Here is a 19961-nt window from a genome sequence, read left to right on the forward strand (position 1 = left end):
AATGTCAATGACTCGGACAAGCTTCAAATTCAGGAGTTTAAGAGTCCAAGCCAATATCCTATGTCTTGTATCACACTCCCTCTCATATTGAGGTAAGGAATGTTTCTCTCTATATTTTGCCTTGCATTACTTTCAGAGCCATTTCGATTTTTCACTTCAAGTTAGATTGGCACCTTATTTTATTACAAAGTATTTTCAAGGTGTTTTTTTTAACCTAACCCAAATACATTTGGAGAATTGCTGATCCTGTTTTCTGCAGGATCTGTGCTAACCTTCCTTAATGTTGCAATCTACATATTTACTAGCAATAGCACTTAGGTTTATATACCGGTTCACAGTGCTTTACAGCCCTCTCTAAGGGGTTTACAGAGTCAGCATATTGCCCCCAACAATCTGGGTCCTCATTTTAGCCACCGCAGAAGGATGGGAGACTGAGTCAACCTTGAGCCTGGTGAGATTTGAACTGGTGAACTACAGCCAGCAATCAGCAGAAGCAGGTTGCAGTACTGCATTCTAACCACTACACCAATAAGGCTTACTGGAGTTCAATTCTTGAACGGTGCAGTGGCCTAGGGTTGAAGACACTAATCTTCCCTTTAAAAGGTTGAGAATTCAATCCTAGGCAGCATCAGGTGTTTCTCTATCAGACCGTAAAGAGAAGAATATCTGCTCTGAACCCAGCATAGGTGTCAGGAAGGGCATCCGGACAGTAAACTCTCAGCTCAATTCAGTCGTCCTGAACCCACCCCAAAGCAAGGGACTCCAAGGTGGTAAAAATAATTTAAAAAGGACTTCGGCTCTTGCTGGAAGCTGTGCAATTGACATCCGTCACAATGCAATGCAAAATTTTGCAGTTCTTGCAGTCCAGCTCATGATCAGCTTAAATTGAAGAGATGACACAAATTTGCTGGGCTTTTAAGAAATTGAGGAAGTAGCCTGGACCAGATTATTTAGGTGATTGTCTTCTGCCTCACGTGTCCCAGCTACCAGTTAAGTCACACAGAGTCGGCTTTCTCTGAGTCCCATCGGCTAAACAGTGATGACTGGCGGGTCCATGGGGAAGGGCCTTTTCTGTTGCGGCCCCGGTCCTCTGGAGCCAGTTCCCCCATTCTCCTCACCTTCTGGAAAGTGTTCAGAATACATCTATGCTGGCAGACCTGGGGCCATGAGCAATAGTGTTTTAACTGTATTGTACAATTTTTATTGTTGTTTATATTTTATCCTTTAAGCCACCCTGAGTCCACGAGAACAGCAGCCTATAAATCTAATAAATAATAATAAAATATAATAAATAAAAATGGTGACTGGACAATATATTCCTTTCTCCAATGTGTCTTTCCTTGATTTCTCTATCAATTCTCCAACTCTATAATAGCGATATTGGGATGTTTGCATGGCTCTGTTTTTAAAGTAAGTAAAAAATTAGCCTTTCTTTCTCCCTTCCGGGGTCCTCCGAATAATTTGAAGTTCTACAACTCCAGAATTTCCAACAGCAAATGAACAGAATTCACTTTCTTGCCATAATTCCAAACAGAGGAGAAGTCCATTATTATTCCATTGAGAATACCGCTGGAAAAGAAATTCAGCTAGAAATAGCTTAGAATATTTGTGGATGCCTTTGAAAATATGGTTCTAAGAAAACTAAGTATGAACAGAAAATGTCCTGTCTTTAGGTTTTGAAAGGAAAAGTTTCAACGAACTGAAGAAGCTAGGTTAACAGAAGAAGTTTACTTTTCTTTTGAGAAGGCCCTGAGATTTATTTCTAGTTCTTACTTTGGTGAGATTCACTGGTATCTGTTTATTCTCTTTGGTTTTTCTGCCATTTGGCTTGGGCATTTATTTGTCCTTTTCAAAAATAGATTTCTATAATTATATTATTTTATGCAGCTTAGTTACATTGCTTCATCTTGAATCTTAGCCACAGGTTTATAAGATCAAAGACAGAGAATTAAGAGGGTTGATTAGGTTTTCCTAGGATTTGTGCTCTCTCTCTCTCTCTCTCTCTCTCTCTCTCTCTCTCTCTCTCTCTCTCTCTCTCTTTCACTGTGTCTCTCTCTGTGTGTGTGTCTCTGTGTCTGTGTGTGTATATCCATGTGTCTCTTTCTCTGTGTGTGAAGTACACGGGGGCTGGTGAGTAGTTCTCCATGGGAGCTCCACTTTGGTCCAAAGATAAATGAAAGGTTTCATAACAGGATTTCTTTTTATCTGAAAAATAAAGGGATTCCATTAATAAGTGCAAAATCTCCTGTGTTTTTCAAATACTGCTCAGCTACTGGAGCAGAAACAGATGGAAGTAGGGAATGGAGAGTTAAAAATTTATTTGCATCTAGCTACCTAATGTATATATAAGATAAGTTTGAAAAATGTATTCAGAAAAATAAAATAAAAGAAACAATCCAGGGACAGGAGAAAGAATGAGAAAGAAATATAACAATAAAGCAGCATTTTCTTGTAATCCTTGCTCTCTCTTTCTTGATTTGGCCAATGTCAAAGAATTGGCATTAATTCTATTTAATTTCTTCTTTAAAAAAAACATCTTTTTAATTCTCTACAATTATATTTTTATGATTGTTTGCCTCTTAGAGAGGTGGACCCCGACCTTTTGGGTACCAGAAACCGGTTCCGTAGAGAGAGGGCTTTTTGGTGGATCAAAAAAATCCACAAAATTTTGTGGGAGTGTGGTTTTGCAAGCTGCCTGTATCACATGGATACATGGACTGGATGGATGGATAGCAATAGCATAAGTGGGGACATGATCAAAACATTTAAATATGTCAAAGGGTTAAATAAGGTTCAGGAGGGAAGTGTTTTTAATAGGAAAGTGAACACAAGAACAAGGGGACACAATCTGAAATTAGTTGGGGGAAAGATCAAAGGCAACGTGAGAAAATATTATTTCACTGAAAGAGTAGTAGATCCTTGGAACAAACTTCCAGCAGACGTGGTTGGTAAATCCACAGTAACTGAATTTAAACATGCCTGGGATAAACATATATCCATTGTAAGATAAAATACAGGAAATAGTAAAAGGGAAGACTAGATGGACCTTGAGTTCTTTTTCTGCCGTCAGTCTTCTATGTTTCTATGTTTCTATTTAGACGTATATACCGGTTCACAGTGCTTTACAGCCCTCTCTAAGCAGTTTACAGAGCGTAAGCCTATTGCCCCCAACAATCTGGGTCCTCATTTTACCGACCTTGGAAGGATGGAAGGATGAGTCAACGTTGAGCCTACTGAGATTTCATTTGCCAAACTGCTGGCAGCTGGTGATCAGCAGAAATAGCTTGCAGTACTGCACTCTAACCACTGCACTACCGAGACTCTATATGGATGGGTGTGTTGTGGCCCATCAATGGCCAGCAGAGCTGGCAGCAGAGTTGGACAGTGGGAGGAAAATGGGCTAGTCTTGGAGGATGGGAAAAGCTTGGATAAGGGCTCTGTGTCAGAGGCAGAGAGAGGAGCAAGGCTGTCTGGCAGTTATCCACTGCCTCTTGAGTTAGACAGCAGTGAGGCGGATGAACAGCTGGAGCCTGTTCACAGTGTGCGCATGTGCAGAGTTGCCAGATGAAGGGAACAGCTGAGGAACAAGGGTTGACTTGGGAATAAGGTCACAGGTGGACGATGAATGGCCCCTCCCATAGGGAATAAAAGAGGAATGAATGGGAAAGGGAGTTTGCAGAAGACAATTTGCAGAGTCCTCGGAGAAGGGCTGCCAGTGAAGGGCTACCAAAATTTTTACTATCACAAATTTTTTACTACTACTGGCTTATGCAGGATGCCCTGCATTTTCTTTAAACATGTTCCATGCAAATTGGGTGCTCTGGGGCAGAGCTCCATTTTTGCTACCCCACTGCGTTCCCCCCCCCTCATCCGAGCAGCAGCCCACCCCTGGGGGCAGCATAGAAGTCCAATAAATAAATTAGTTCACTTAATTAGTTTATTCCTGCATTCTTACCAAGTATTGATGCATCAGAAAGATATCGGGCTGGCCACTCTTCAAGCCTGATAAAGGTAGGTAATTGTGTACTATCTTGAAAGACTGTGGGAGAGGAAAGACTTTGTGGGAGAGAAATTCCCTGGAGAATAAATAAAAGAGATTTTATCAGGGTGAGGAGTCTGCTTCGTGGTTTGGGGAAAGCCTAGGTCAGAATAGGATGGATGGATGGATGGATGGATGGATGGATGGATGGATGGATGGACGGATGGTAGATGATTGCTAGATAGCAGATGCTTTCCTATCTGCATAGAACAGCACTTCCATTGGAAACACCAATGCTGCAAAATGTCTATCCATGTACATCCCCGTGGAGACAGCTAGGAAGAATTTTCATTCAATCTTTGCAAAAGATTCTGAAATACCTTTTGTTCTGGCTAAGGCATTTAGCAAAACGATTCTTTAAAATGTCTTGTGCAATTTTTTCTGAACAAATCCAAGTAGGTTTTTGGGGTGGGGTGGAGTGAGGGAGAAAGGGGTAATTCTGACACTTCACTTAGTAAAGTTAAGGAACCAAAAGAGGGAGGTAGAGATTATTTTACGGATAAAGTGAATCATCATGATGTAAGTGCCCATGAAAATGTACCATAATCACCTGAAAACACTCATGAAAAGATGCGGATCCATTTTCCTTGAACTGATGTTCTGCAAATGTTTTCGATGTTAGTTCACACTATTATCAGCCCACCTGGTTTGCAATCACAAATATCAAGAGACAACCTAGGCTGAGGAAAACAATTCTACTTATTTTTTATAAGGTAGAGTTACGATATTTTTTTTCCCTGTTCCGTAGCCCAACCATGGCTGGAGATTCAAGGATCTTCATGAATCAAGATATGGAAATTGGCGTCACCCCCAGAGAGCCAAAGAAGATTCCCAAACAAGCCCGGGATGATGTCCCAATTGCCACGGACCGAACCCGTCTTTTGGTCGACGAAATAAAGAAACCACGCCAGAGATACATGGAAAAAACGGGCAAGTGCAACGTTCACCATGGAAATGTCCAGGAAACCTACCGATATCTCAGTGACCTCTTCACCACTTTGGTGGATCTCAAGTGGCGCTTTAACCTGCTTGTGTTCACCATGGTTTACACCATCACTTGGTTGTTTTTTGGTTTCATTTGGTGGCTCATCGCCTACATCCGTGGAGATTTAGACCATGCAGAAGATGAAGACTGGATCCCTTGTGTTGACAACCTCAGTGGGTTTGTCTCCGCCTTCCTGTTTTCCATTGAGACGGAGACCACCATTGGCTATGGTCATAGGGTGATCACTGAAAAATGTCCCGAGGGCATCATATTGCTTTTGGTCCAAGCCATCCTGGGGTCCATAGTCAATGCTTTCATGGTGGGGTGCATGTTTGTGAAGATCAGCCAACCAAAGAAGAGGGCAGAGACCCTCATGTTCTCTAACAATGCTGTGATTTCGATCCGGGATGAGAAGTTGTGTCTCATGTTCCGAGTTGGAGATCTAAGGAATTCCCACATTGTAGAGGCATCGATTCGAGCCAAGATGATTAAATCCAAACAGACCAAAGAAGGGGAATTCATCCCCTTGAACCAAACGGACATCAATGTGGGATTTGACACAGGGGACGACAGGCTGTTTCTGGTATCCCCGCTCATCATTTCGCATGAAATCAACGAGAAGAGTCCCTTTTGGGAGATGTCCCGTGCCCGGCTGGAGAAAGAAGAGTTCGAAATTGTCGTCATTTTGGAAGGCATGGTGGAAGCAACAGGTAAGGCTTCAGACTGTGGGTGCTGGTTTTCCTAAAAGGTAAAGGTGAAGGTGTCACCTGTCCAGTTATGTCCACCTCTAGGGGCAGTGTTCATCTCAGTTTCCTAGTTGAGGTAGCCAGTGTTGTCCAAATAGCCTTCTGTGGTTACATGGCCAGCTAGGTTCATGGAATGCTGTTCCTTTGACATACATGTTGTCAAACATTCAGTTGCTGAAGGAGGCAAATTTTGATAATTTGTAAAGATTACATGAGCTCCTGTACAGTAGTATGTTCTTCCATCTCTATTATTTTAAGATTCTGGAGTTTAGGTTAGTACCAGAAAATATCCAGGTCTTGGGTTTGTTAGAGTAGCATTTTGCAGAAGCTAGCCCACCCAGATAGCCACAGCAGCTAACCAACCTGCCTCAGACCTGGATAGAAGGAACCTTTATCTTGAAGATAATTGAAGAACTTACTGCAGAGTTTCTTTGGAAAATATTTACTTCTTTTGTAGCAAACCTACACTAACTATTTACACTGTAGCTCTCTAGTTGTTAATATACAAAGTACTCACAATTCTCAGTTACATTATTTAGCTACAATTCTTCATCCAGCATAAACCACCTAATTTACCAGCCACTCTAAAACCATACTAAGCCACAAGCCAAGCCACACACCAATGCAAAGGTGCATGATGTACTTTTGTCAGCCAATCAGGCCACACTACAATTTGCATATTCACCATGACTAGGTAGTTTTACATTTAAAGTGGTACAATTCCTCTCTATCTGCAATTTGGAATATTCTCTCAGGTAGACCTGAAGCTGACAGGGTTCAGTGGTGAAATCCAATTTTTTTTACTAATGGTTCTGTGGACGTGGCTTGGTGGCATAGTGTGGCTTGGTGGGCAGGGCAGTGGAAGGATATTGCAGAATCTCCATTCCCACTACACTCTGGGGCCAGGCAGAAGTGGTATTTGCTGGTTCTCCAAACTACTCTAAATTTCCACTACTGGCTCTCCAGAACCTGTCAGAACCTGTTGGATTTCACCCCTGCTTGGGTTGGAAGTGATCTGGTTGGGTGGGATGTTGTCCCACAGTTGATGTGTTTTACATACAGTACGATTGTTTCTTTTAAAACCAGTGGTGTTTTGTTTCTCAAAATGCTTTATACTTTTTTTAGGACTAAGATATCTTTTTGTAATGACTCCACATTCTCTCTCTGTCTCTGTCTCTGTCTCTGTCTCTCTCTCTCTCTCTCCTATCATCTATCTATCTATGTATTTTACTTTATTTATTTATTTATTTAGTCCAATACATAATACACATTGAAGAGAATAGATATTTAGTAATATAACTAAAGAAACGAATAGAAGAAAAGATATAAAAGTATAGGTGAACAAATCTGAAAGGAAGGAAAGATAAATGAGATAAGGAGAGACAATTGGACAGGGGACGGAAGGCACACTGGTGCATTTATGCACGCCCCTTACTGACCTCTAAGGAACCTGGAGAGGTCAATCGTGGATAGTCTAAGGGAAAAATGTTGGGGGTTAGGGGTTGACACTACTGAGTCAGGTAATGAGTTCCATGCTTCGACAACTCGGTTGCTGAAGTAATATTTTTTACAGTCGAGTTTGGAGCGGTTAATATTAAGTTTGAATCTGTTGCATGGTCTTGTGTTGTTGCGATTGAAGCTGAAGTAGTCGTTGACAGGTAGAACGTTGCAGCATATGATGTTGCGGGCAATACTTAGATCGTGTTTTAGGCATTGTAGTTCTATCTATCTATCTATCTATCTATCTATCTATCATCTATCTATCTATCATCTATCTATCTATCATCTATCTATCTATCATCTATCTATCTATCTATCATCTATCTATCTATCTATCTATCATCTATCTATTTATCTATCTATCTATCTATCTATCTATCATCTATCTATCTATCTATCATCTATCTATCTATCATCTATCTATCTATCTATCTATCTATCATCTATCTATCTATCTATCTATCATCTATCTATCTATCTGTCTATCATCTATTTATCTATCTATCTATCTATCTATCTATCTATCATCTATCTATCTATCTATCTATCTATCTATCTATCATCTAGCTATCTAGCTATCTAGCTATCATCTATCTATCTATCTATCTATCTATCTATCTATCTATCATCTATCTATCTATCTATCTATCAATCATCTATCTATCTATCTATCTATCATCTATCTATATATCTATCTATCATTTATCTATCTATCTATCTATCTATCATCTATCTATCTATCTATCTATCTATCATCTATCTATCTATCTATCTATCATCTATCTATCTATCTATCTATCATCTATCTATCTATCTATCTATCTATCTATCTATCTATCTATCTATCTTGTTTCTAGACCACCCGTCTATCTCAATCTCCTGGCATTAAGCCAAATCCAACCCAACCACACATCAACCAAGATGAAAAGAATAGTAATATTATAAACTTTAGGCAGGAAGCATGGCTAGATAATCTAGTTCTATTTTATTGCAAAGCTACAGGACATTAGTAGAATCTTGCGAGTCTGAAAGTGTAATTCTCCCACTGACCTTTTACCACTCAAGAAACTGGGGAAGGTCCCTTTTGAGACCCCCACCCCAGCATTATAGCAATAGCAATAACATTTAGACTTATATAGGGCTTTTGCAGCCCTCTCTAAGGGGTTTCCAGAATCAGCCTCTTTTCCCCAACAATCTGGGCCCTCATTTTACCCACCTCGGAAGGATGGAAGGTTGAGTCCACCTTGAGCTGGTGGTGAGATTTGAACTGCTGAACTACAGCTAGCAGTTAGCTGACATAGCCTGCAGTGCTACCCTCTAGCCGCTGCACCACCCCGGCTCTTTATGGGTGATGCTGTCCCTTATGTGACTATTCTCTAGGCCAGTGATTTTCAACCTTTTTTGAGCTGCGGCACATTTTTTACATTTTCAAAATCCGGGGGCACACCACCAACCAAAATGACACAAAATGACACTCTAAGACACTCTCCTCTCTTTTTCCATCCCTGTCTCCTCCCCCCTGTGTGTGTGTATACACACTCTTGAACCATTTCCAAAAATAGGTGAGGGGTGGGTTTTTCTCTCTCTTATTCTTTGGGTGCTTTTTATACATGCTTTAAATTAAGTCACTTCTCTATCTCTCTCTTTTGTTTCTCTCTCTTTCCTCTCCTTCTCTGTCTCAATCATTTTCTCATTTCTCTTTTTTTCCTCCCCTTTTTGCTCATCTCTCTCTCTCCCCCTTCCTCTCATTCTCTCTCTCTCTTGCTTTTTTTTCTCTCTCTCTTTTTCTTTCTCTCTCTTGCTTTCTCTCTCTCTCTCTCTTGCTTTCCTTCTCTCTCTCTTGATTTATTTCTCTCTCACACACACACTCTCTCTCTCTCTTTCACCTTCTCTCTCTCTGGCTCTCAGCAAAAAGTTGCGAGACCAGAACCTGAGCTTCCTTCTTCGCGGCACACCTGACTATGTCTCGCGGCACACTGGTTGAAAAACACTGCTCTAGGCAATCCCTCCTCTCCAAATTTCTTAAGGCCTTTTCCACCTACTGCCATGAATATTGAGACATTTACTCTTGTGATGACTTGCTCCACACTTTATACTTGTTCACTGTATCTTCTCCCTCAAAATGTCTTGTTTTCTGGCTTTTTCGAGGACAAGCTCTTGCGAACCAAAATCACTCTTGTATCATGCTCAATTCAATCAACCATAGAATCAACCAGCAATGAAAAGCGCTAATTGGAATGGACACTATCATTTGAGCATACTTTTTTCTCCTTGTTTTAGGAAAACACTTGTGGAGATACACAATATAGTTCTAGGTATTCATGATCCTAGACAGATAATCCATAATTCCATAGCAAGTGTGAAGAATATTCTCTGTTGGTCTCACATGCATTACTGAAATTTAATTTAATGAATTGGGCAGTCTACTTGTTGGGAAAGACTAACAATCTTTAGGATGAGCTAGAAGATGCATCCACTTGTGAGTAGTGTAGGACCATCCCATGGCAGCTATTTTAAACAGGATTCTAAATTAAATGAGCAATTTATTTAACAAAGATGTTCATAACTCAGCCCTTCAAAAAGATTACTTGTCACTCAAGATTACTTTTTAGGAGTGTGGCTCATAAAAAGTTTAATGCTATGTCCAAACCAATTACCTTTATTTCTTTGGCATTCTGGAAAATTAATAAAGTGATGACATCAACTGCAGATTCTATCTTTGAAATTTGCTGGAATCAGCTTGAGCTGCCTGTCTGTGGGGATGGGCGATTAAACTATGGACTCCTCTTACCAATCCTGACAGCTGCTTCTCCCTTTATTTGGTGAAATTATTTTAAACTTGGTTTTCTTCTGGGTGGATTTTAAAACCTTCATTATCTGAAGTTTGACATGATTCCATGTCCAAGGATATAGTACAGTGATGGGCTCCTACAAGTACAATCAGGTACGCAGAACCAGTAGAAAAATTTTGAATTTTTTTCTTTTTTTTCCCCTTCTGGGCTCTGGGTATGTTTTTCCTATCACAGTAAATGAGGTTGAATGTGTAAAATTTTAGAAGAGCTAAATATATAATAGAGAGCTAAATATATAGCGAGAGCAATCATGGGCTTCCCCAGGTATTTATTTATTTATTGGATTTATATGCCGCCCCTCTCCGGAGACTCGGAGTGGCTAACAGCAACAATAAAACAGTGTACAATAGTAATCTAATACTAAAAACGATTAAAAACCCATTAATATAAAAACCATACATACATACATACATACATACATACATACATACATACATACATACATACCATGCATAGAATTGTAAAGGCCTAGGGGGAAAGAGGATCTCAATTCCCCCATGCCTGACGGCAGAGATATGCCCATGTTACACCAACACTCTGCAGTCTGCATTGGTTGCCGATCAGTTTCCGGTCACAATTCAAAGTGTTGATTATGACCTATAAAGCCTTCTGCTGCACGAATCCCAGCGACCAGTTAGGTCCCACAGAGTTGGCCTTCTCCGGATCCCGTCGACTAAACAATGTCGTCTGGCGGGACCCAGGGAAAGAGCCTTCTCTGTGGCAGCCCCAGCTCCCCCTGAAGATTAGGATTGCCCCCACCCTCCTTGCCTTCCGTAAACTCCTTAAAACCCACCTCTGCCATCAGGCATGGGGGAACTGAGACATCTCCCCCAGGCCTATATAGTTTATGCATGGTATGTTTGTGTGTATGTCTGGTTTTTAAATAAGGGTTTTTTAGATATTTTTAAATATTAGATTTGTTGTACATTGTTTTTTTGTTATTGCTGTGAGCTGCCCTGAGTCTGCGGAGAGGGGCAGCATACAAATCTAATTAATAATAATAATAATAATGATGATGATGATGATGATGTATACTTTTGTGTGCCTGTGTGGCACATAATACATAGAATTGAATAGTATATTTTGGATGTTCTGTAACAGTAAATAGATAAGGAAATTGTATCTCTTTGAGGCGAGGAGAGGCTAGGCACCCTCACTCTAGCCATTGACGTGAGAGATATCCAGTTGGCCACCTTTAAGCCAGTAACATGACCTTTAAGCCACACCTGGTCACATGATCGTCATGCCACTCCCACCTGGTCACATGGCCAGCAAGCCACACCCACAAAATAAGTAAAAAAAATTGCAGCCTTTCACTGAACCAGTAGTCGATCTAACTTGGAAATTAAGTACTGTCCTGTTTCAACAAAAGCATGCTACATTATTTGCCCCGGAAGCGGAGTAAAGACGCTGAGACATATTGTGGATTAAATAAAGGGTCATTTTATTAAATTAACATAAATTTAAATAACGAAACTTTAAATACGTAAATTTAAATATCTAAATTCAACTATAACTAAGGACTTGCAGAGGCCAAAACTAACGGGGCGGAAATTCCTACCGGAAACTTCCTTGGCAACATTGGGCATAACTCCTTGCTGAACCAGGTGAAGGTAGCTACCTTCACCTGGATCCAAGCCACGCCCCTTAGTCATGTGAGAAGGAGCTCACCCTCCAATCCCCAAGGGAAATTGGATCCGGTGATTCCCATGGACATCCTCTCTCCAATCCCCGACGTTGTTCCAACCTCTAGTTCCTGGAGAGAGGCAGTCCATCACCCTTTGAAGGATGCCCAAAGGAGCATGCGCAGTCGCTTCTACTGCCCATTTCCGCCCCTAACCTGCCAAACCCCAGTGACCAAAGGGAGGCCTATACTGACATCTATGTGTGCCGCACCCCCTAACCATTCCATCTGTACCGTCCATGTGGAATAGGCGAAAAAACGGCCGCCTCTAAAGGGGAGGCCGCAAAAAATTCCTATTCGGCCCCGAAGCAACCTCCTAAGGACACACTGTTGATAGCGGAGGGCGGGCGGGTGTTCGCTTCTCAAGGGGCATTAAGCAAGGAGGAGGTCCTGCTCGGATCGCCCTTTAAATAGGGTGATCAAGGACCTCCCCTTGCCCCCAGAATGCAGCATGCCTTCCTGGCATGCTGCCAGAAGCCGAACTTCAGGTTTCACTAGAAACCGGAAGTTCGGGGCTCAGTGTAGCCGCCAGAAGCATCCCCCTGCTCCGGGGCAATTTCGGCCGGCGGTTTAAGCCACCGGTCAGGCATTTCCCTTGACTTATAAATCTAATAAAACAATTCTCTGAAATGTCGTTGCTGAAAGAATGAATAATAGCCAAGGAAGCAAAGTGTTGATTGGGTGACTTCCTTTACATTCTTCTATAGATCATCAAGAATTAAACCATGATTGGATGTCAATATATTATTTTTTTCCAAAAGTCAATTCAGGACAGCTTTAAATGCAAACAATGGTCCAATGGAAATACCCCCACCCACCCCCATAATATCAGTATGTCAGAGTCAAAAACATTTTTTTAAAAAACCTTATATTAACCTTGGCAGGTTCACTTCCTAATTTTGCTGTTCAGGATCTGCTTCCTCAAATCTGCCCTTCATATTTTTGAAGTGTAATTGGAAAGAAAGCTTTCCAAGCTACTTAAATGAATGTATAATCATAAGCTGAACTAAAGCTGAAGTCTTATATAATTTAGCCAGGAGAAAATCACATTGGATTCATTGGAATTTACCTTGGAGTGAAAATGCTTTTTTGCGCCATATTGAGGACTGCTAAGTCATTTTCCGCATCATTTTCATGTGCCAATTACTCCCTCTAAGAACTTCACACATGCTGTCTATCCCTTGAAGATCATGTTCGTGAGAGGCTGGATCTTGAATGACAGCAGTCTGATGATCTGCCAAATACCTGACGATCCAAAGAATATTTGGAGATTTCCAGCAAAGGCACATTTGCAAAGCTTTGTTCTAGAATATTTAAATGGATTTGAAATCCACATTCATTTGGCATAACAAAGTCTGTGAATGCCCGTGTTTACATTTGACGACTTCACTCTTCTTCATGGTTTGCTAGGAAATAGAAAAGCCCTTTGTTGCAGAAGAAGAAGAAGAAGAAGAAGAAGAAGAAGAAGAAGAAGAAGAAGAAGAAGAAGAAGAAGGAGAAGAAGGAGAAGAAGGAGAAGAAGGAGAAGAAGGAGAAGAAGGAGAAGAAGGAGAAGAAGGAGAAGAAGGAGAAGAAGGAGAAGAAGGAGAAGAAGGAGAAGATTAAGAAGAAGATTAAGAAGAAGATTAAGAAGAAGAAAATTAAGAAGAAGATTAAGAAAAAGAAGAAGAAGAAAATTAAGAAGAAGATTAAGGAGAAGAAGAAGAAGATGATGATTAAGAAGAAGAAGAAGAAAATTAAGAAGAAGATTAAGAAGAAGAAGAAGAAGAAGAAAAAGAAGAAGAAGAAGAAGAAAATTAAGAAGAAGAAGAAGAAGAAGAGGAAGAAGAAGAAGAAAATTAAGAAGTAGAAGAAGAAGAAGAAGAAGAAGAAGAAGAAGAAGAAAAAGAAGAAGAAGAAGAAGAAGAAGAAGAAGAAGAAGAAGAAGAAGAAGAAGAAAGACATTATATGGGTAGTCCTCTACTTACAACAGTTGGTTTAGTGACTATTCAAAGTTACAACAGTACTGAAAAAAATTAATTAATCCAGTAACAACTGGTCATATAGTTACTTGAGGTTCTATATACAGTGATCCCTCTATTATCGTGAGGGTTCCGTTCCAAGACCCCTCGCGATAATCGATTTTTCGCGATGTAGGGTTGCGGAAGTAAAAACACCATCTGCGCATGCGCGCCCTTTTTTCTATGGCCGCGCATGCGTAGATGGTGGAGTTTGCGTTCCCCGCCGCCCACGCAAAGGGGAAACCCCGATTCAGCTCCTCGCTGCTGCTGCGCTACAGAGCAGATCAGCTGCTGGGCGGCCGAAGGAACCTTCCCTGGGTCTTCCCCCTCTTGCTGGCGGGCGGGCGAGCGGCGGGCATCAGCGAGGAGCCGGGGTTTCCCCTTTGCGTGGGCGGCCGGGAAGACCCAGGTTGGGGGTTCGGGGGGTGCTGGGAAGCCCCCCAGGCCGGCTGCGACCTTTTAAAACAGCCGCGCCGCTTCCGAGCTGAGTCCTGAAGCCAAACGCGGAAGTGGGGTTTTTTTAATTAATATTTTTTTTTAAATCGCGATATAGCGTTTCGCAAAGATCGAGATCGCGAAACTCGAGGGATCACTGTATATCTAAAATAGAAAGAATACTGCATGATGTTGCATAGTGAACGCATTGGCTGATTTAATTACAGAACATTAAAAAAATATAATTTGGGGCAGCTATTGTTCGCTTTTTCTCCAAGCTTTCAGAACCTTCTCTGCTGACAATTGGCCACTCGTAGATTTATTGCTTTCAATTTTCAAACAATGAGCTTGAAACACAGACTTTTAGTTAAGGGTTTTTACTCCTTGGAGGGTTTCTTTGGATTGCGAAGGAAAGCAAACATGAATCAGTTTTATAATACAGCAACAGCGTTGCTATGAGTTTGCCTGTCTCTTGTCAGGTGCAAAGAATCAGGATCAAGTGTGAAGTTCAAATTGAACTCATTTATTGCTCCTGCTTATACACGAGAATCTAGCCAAGAAAGGGACAATGCTCAGTTGGCACTAGAAGGAGTGGGTGGGCTTCAAAAATTTTAGCAAGAGGTTCACTGCCTGGTTGCTGGGTGAGCATGACCATGGTAGATGTGGCCTAGTCAGCTTTCTGCACCACGGCGTGTGTGTGTTTGTGTGTTTGCTCTCACACGGTTTTGGAGGCTTTCCTTGAGCCTCTGGGAGGACAAAAATGACCTCTCTAGGCTTTGGAGTCTCTTTGGAGGCCAAAAACAGGCCAAAACAGCCTTCCCGAACTTCCTGTAGGCTGTCGTCTCTCTCCCCCCCCCCCCCCCCCGAGTATCCGCATGTGTCCTTATTTATCTTATCTTATTTATTAGATTTGTATGCAGCCCCTCTCCGAGAACTCGGGGCGGCTCACAACAAAGTATAAAAATTTTCCTTGCTAGTAATAGCAATGGTATCACTTTCGTTATTCAGGGCTTAGCTTCTCACCTGCTATTACTTTTTTGTTGTTCCATCCCTGGAACTTCAGAGACTATTTATTCTGTGAAAGCATGAAAGCTATTTCAGAATTCTAGCAGCAGAATCTCTTCCACATATTTTGTTTCAAACTTTCACCTACTCACTGGGCTTGAATATCTGTTTGGTTATAATTAATGTGGCTTTCAATCATAGATCACATTATACTGCCTTATTTATTCTAAATCCAGGACTGGTCTAATAAGCTTAGTATAGTCATTGGATAATTTTGTGCAATGGTCCTGCACTTAAATAGGCTACGGGTGGACTCCTGGGAGGGGTGGGGCAGGGTGGGTGGGACCAGCTAGGAGTGGCATTTGGAGGCTCTCTAAACTGCACAGAATCTTAACTAGGGGTTCTTAGGAACTCCCAGCAGTCCTCCCCTGGGTGGGTAGATAAATTTAAGATCCATCTGGGGTTAGTTCCAAGTGGGGAGAAAGATACTGGAAACATGGAGGCTGATTGGCTCCAAGATGGTTTATTGATGGACAGGACCAGACATGGGTTCCCCATCACTGCCGCTACCAAAACAGTTGCATCCGCAGCTCCGCGTCCCCAACATATATGCGCCTGTATGAGTTTGGGCTTCTGCGAATGTGCAGAAAGCCCAAACTCACAAGAAGATACTCGCGCACATAAGATTTTGCCAATTTCCGGCAAAAAAGCCCCAAATCGGTGAAATCTCATGCGCACATGAGCAGAAGCCAAATCATGAATGGACACATGCATGCAGACATTTTTGCTACTGGGATGTCATATTGGGCCATACTGGCTGCAACCCAGTAGCGGGCAGGAACACATGGGTTTTATGTCCTGGGCAGCTGAACAATCTCACATTACTCACAAGAGCCTACAAAACTTTTGCCAGACCCATCCTAGACTACTGCTCATCTGTCTGGAACCCATACCACATCTCAGACATCAACACCCTTGAAAATGTCCAAAGATATTTCACCAGAAGAGCCCTTCACTCCTCCACTCAAAACAGAATATCCTACGAAAATAGACTAACAATCCTGGACCTAGAAAGCCTAGAACTACGGCGCCTAAAACACGATTTGAGTATTGCCCACCAGATCATATGCTGCAACGTCCTACCGGTCAATGACTACTTTAGCTTCAACTGCAACAACACAAGAGCACGCAACAGATTCAAACTTAATATTAACCGCTCCAAACTTGACTGTAAAAAATATGATTTCAACAATCGAGTTATCGAAGCGTGGAACTCATTACCGGACTCAATTGTGTCAACCCCTAACCCCCAACACTTCTCCCTTACACTCTCCACGATTGACCTCTCCAGGTTTCTAAGAGGCCAGTAAGGGGCGTACATAAGTGCATTGGTGTGCCTTTCGTCCCCTGTCCAATTGTCTTTCCTTTCTCTCACTTATCATATATATTTTCTTCCTTTCATATATCCTCTCCTCTAAGTTCACTTTTACCCTTATATATATTACCACATGTCTATTTTTCTTCCTATGTATTTGTGTATTGGACAAATGAATAAATGAAATGAAATCAATGAAAAATGGAGTAGAGAGGGAGGGTTATTTATACCGTCTTTTGGCCCTTGCCCTTGCGCTTCCTGTTCCTGGTGCAAGAAATGTGTTCTATTGGCTGCAGTCAGACTCCCATGGGTCCAAGTGGGTTCCTATTTGTCTGGTTGAAGTGTGCTGATGCAATGAAGGAGCTGAGGGCTAATCCTACCTTTGTCCAGACCTTGCTGCTGGGAGTAATGGATGGTCAAATCTGCATTTCTAAAGGCTGGCCTCAGTTCAGTGTCTTTATCTTTAAAAACACGTTTCTCCTTTAGGGAAAAATATACTGCTCAAAAAATAAAGGGAACACTCCAAGAACACATCCTACATCTGAATGAATGAAATATTCTCATTCAATACTTCGTTCTGCACAAAGTTGAATGTGCACAACAGCAGGTGAAATTGATTGTCCATCAGTGTTGCTTCCTAAGTGTGCAGTTTGATTTCACACAATTTTTGATTTACTTGGAGTCATACCATGTTGTTTAAGTGTTCCCTTTATTTATTTTTTTGAGCAGTGTACAAATATTCTGCCTTTTTAAATATTTCTTGAAGTATTTCATTTTTCTAGGAGAGGGGTGGGTGCAAATTGAATTAAAACTAAGCAAACAATCTAAAATCCCAAGTTGTGTTAAAAATCAGCCATACCCATTCAGACAACAGCCATGAAAACATTCGTTGGGTCAGGCGGTTGAGATCTAATGGCCCCAAGCCTGGCAACATAAGTGAGTCTTAAGACACTTGCGGAAGGCGAGGAGGGTGGGGGCAGTGCGAATCTCTGGGGGGAGCTGATTCCAGAGGGCCGGGGGCCCCCACAGAGAAGGCTCTTCCCCTAGGTCTCACCAAGCAACATTGTCTAGTTGATGTGACCTGGAGAATGCTGACTCTGTGGGACCTAACTGGTCACTGGGACTCATGCGTCAGGAAGCAGTCCGGTAAGTAATTTGGCCCGATGCCATGTGTTCTGGTTTCAGGCTAAGGCAACTAATAGTTGAAATAAAGGATTGCTAAATGCATATATTTGTAAAACACAACCACAACTTTATTCTCTTTCCTCTTCTTCCCCTAAATCATCTTTTGCACGCAGCGCCTTCTTTTCACATCTCTAGTTTTAGCATTAAAGTAAAGTAACTTGAAAGTCATATCAAAACATTCCACAAGTCATTCTAAAATGTGTGGGCTAATCAGTGTTAATCCAAAGTCATAAAAGCAGGCAACAAATCCACACAATATATAGCTTACGCTCGGAGCTGGTTAGAGAAGCCCCCATTTTGTAATGGCAAGAATTGACGACTCAGCTTTCCCTTCCTCTCAAAACCGGATGTGAGGAAATTAATTAACCAGTTCCTCCCCTTCTAATATTTTTTCCCTAACACTTGTTCTCTTCTCCTCTGCAAGCGTCTGAAATAAGGGTTAATCCACCTGACATCTTCCTCGCTAGAACTGGAAGGCATCTGCCCGTCACCTGCCTCCTCCCTTTCTGTCTGTAAATCAGGCCCTCCTACCAATTCATAATCTACGAGACCGCCTTCTGCCGCACGAATCCCAGCGACCGGTTAGGTCCCACAGAGTTGGTCTCCTCCGGGTCCCATCAACTAAACAATGTCGTTTGGTGCAATCCAGAGGAAGAGCCTTCTCTGTGGTGGCTCCGACCCTCTGGAATCAGCTCCCTCCAGAGATTAGAACTGCCCCCACCCTCCTTGCCTTTCGTAAACTCCTTAAAACCCACCTCTGTCGTCAAGCGTGGGGGAACTGAAACATCTCCCCCTGCCTATGTAGTTTTCTGTGTATGATATGACTGTATGTATGCTTTTTATATATTGAGGTTTCTTGTTTTTTAGACCTTTTAAATGTATTATTGTTATTTTAGAGTCTAACTATTAGATTTGTCATTGTATATTGTTTTTATCATTGCTGTAAGCCGCCCCGAGTCTACGGAGAGGGGCGGCATACAAATCTAATAAACAACAACAACAACAACAACAACAACAACAATAATAATAATAATCGCTTTCCCTTTCGGAATCCGAAAAATCTGCAGGCTGAACGGGAGTATACACAACACCATGTAGAGTTTTATTGTTATTGCGGTGCACATTATATTTTTCCATTGTAGCATCAAGGGAGGCTACACTTTTAGTGTCCACTAGATCTACTAAATCTGTTTTGTTTATCATCTTCTACAGGAATGACTTGCCAGGCTCGGAGCTCGTACATGGACAAAGAAGTGCTTTGGGGGCATCGCTTCACCCCTGTCCTTACCCTAGAGAAGGACTTTTACGAGGTTGACTACAACAGTTTCCATAGTACCTATGAAACCAATACACCTTCGTGCTCTGCCAAAGAACTGGCCGAGTCTTTCAAAGAAGGACGCCTTCTCAGCCACCTGTCTACCACAAACCTCCTGAACGGGGAGGAGAACGGAGCAGAAGAGGAGAAGGAACAGCGGGAAGGGATGGAGAAAGAAGACAACAGAAACAAAGGCCTGGAGGCCATTGAACTGAATGGAAACCGTGGAACCCCAGGAGAAATGAAGGACAGCCTGTTTTTAAAACATTGAGAACGATAGAAAATTCAGACTCCCTTGCCATCAAGAAGGCAGAAGAAGAAGAAATGGGACAACCTAAAGTCGAGAGGATAAAGTTCTCATTCGCATGGATATTGTTGGATTGAGTTGCACCCCTCCATATAATTTGAGTTTCTCCAACTCCGTTCTGGATATTACTATAAGGATTTTTACTCACTGTTTTGAGGACACGTGAAAACTAACCAGCTTAAGGAAATATAATGGAAGCATAGGTGATCATGTACCTTGAAGCTTGTTGGCTTTTCTTTTTCTTGCATCGTGCGCATCTTCTACACATTTTGAAAGGAAGAAGGGAGATTCCATGTAGTTGTGAGGGTTCCCACCCTTCCTTGATTTATTGGAAATGCTAATTGACGAATAAAAAGAGGAAAAGGGTAATGGGGATCAGGAACAGGCCTTCTGTATTTGGCCAAATGTCTGTCGTAACTTTCTATGTGATGGGGATATAGATGTTTGATTATTTATCTCGGAGGGTTCTTTCCACTTGTGAAATCAGCTAAAATATGAAAGAATGTCATTTATCTGGAGGAAAGGAACTCGTT

The 19961-nt window shown here is 41.8% G+C and overlaps 1 protein-coding gene across 1 annotated transcript; it reads left to right on the forward strand.

Moving 5' to 3' along the window:
• Window positions 1–4787: 4787 nt before the first annotated feature.
• KCNJ5 (potassium inwardly rectifying channel subfamily J member 5) lies at window positions 4788–19392 on the forward strand. The gene is made up of 2 exons (XM_070765895.1): window positions 4788–5734; window positions 19019–19392. Exons 1-2 carry the CDS (start codon window positions 4795–4797, stop codon window positions 19390–19392), a joined length of 1314 nt encoding a protein of 437 aa, XP_070621996.1. The 5' UTR covers window positions 4788–4794.
• Window positions 19393–19961: the final 569 nt, after the last annotated feature.

This window comes from Erythrolamprus reginae, chromosome 12, assembly GCF_031021105.1.
Source record: "Erythrolamprus reginae isolate rEryReg1 chromosome 12, rEryReg1.hap1, whole genome shotgun sequence".
NCBI lineage: Eukaryota > Metazoa > Chordata > Lepidosauria > Squamata > Dipsadidae > Erythrolamprus > Erythrolamprus reginae.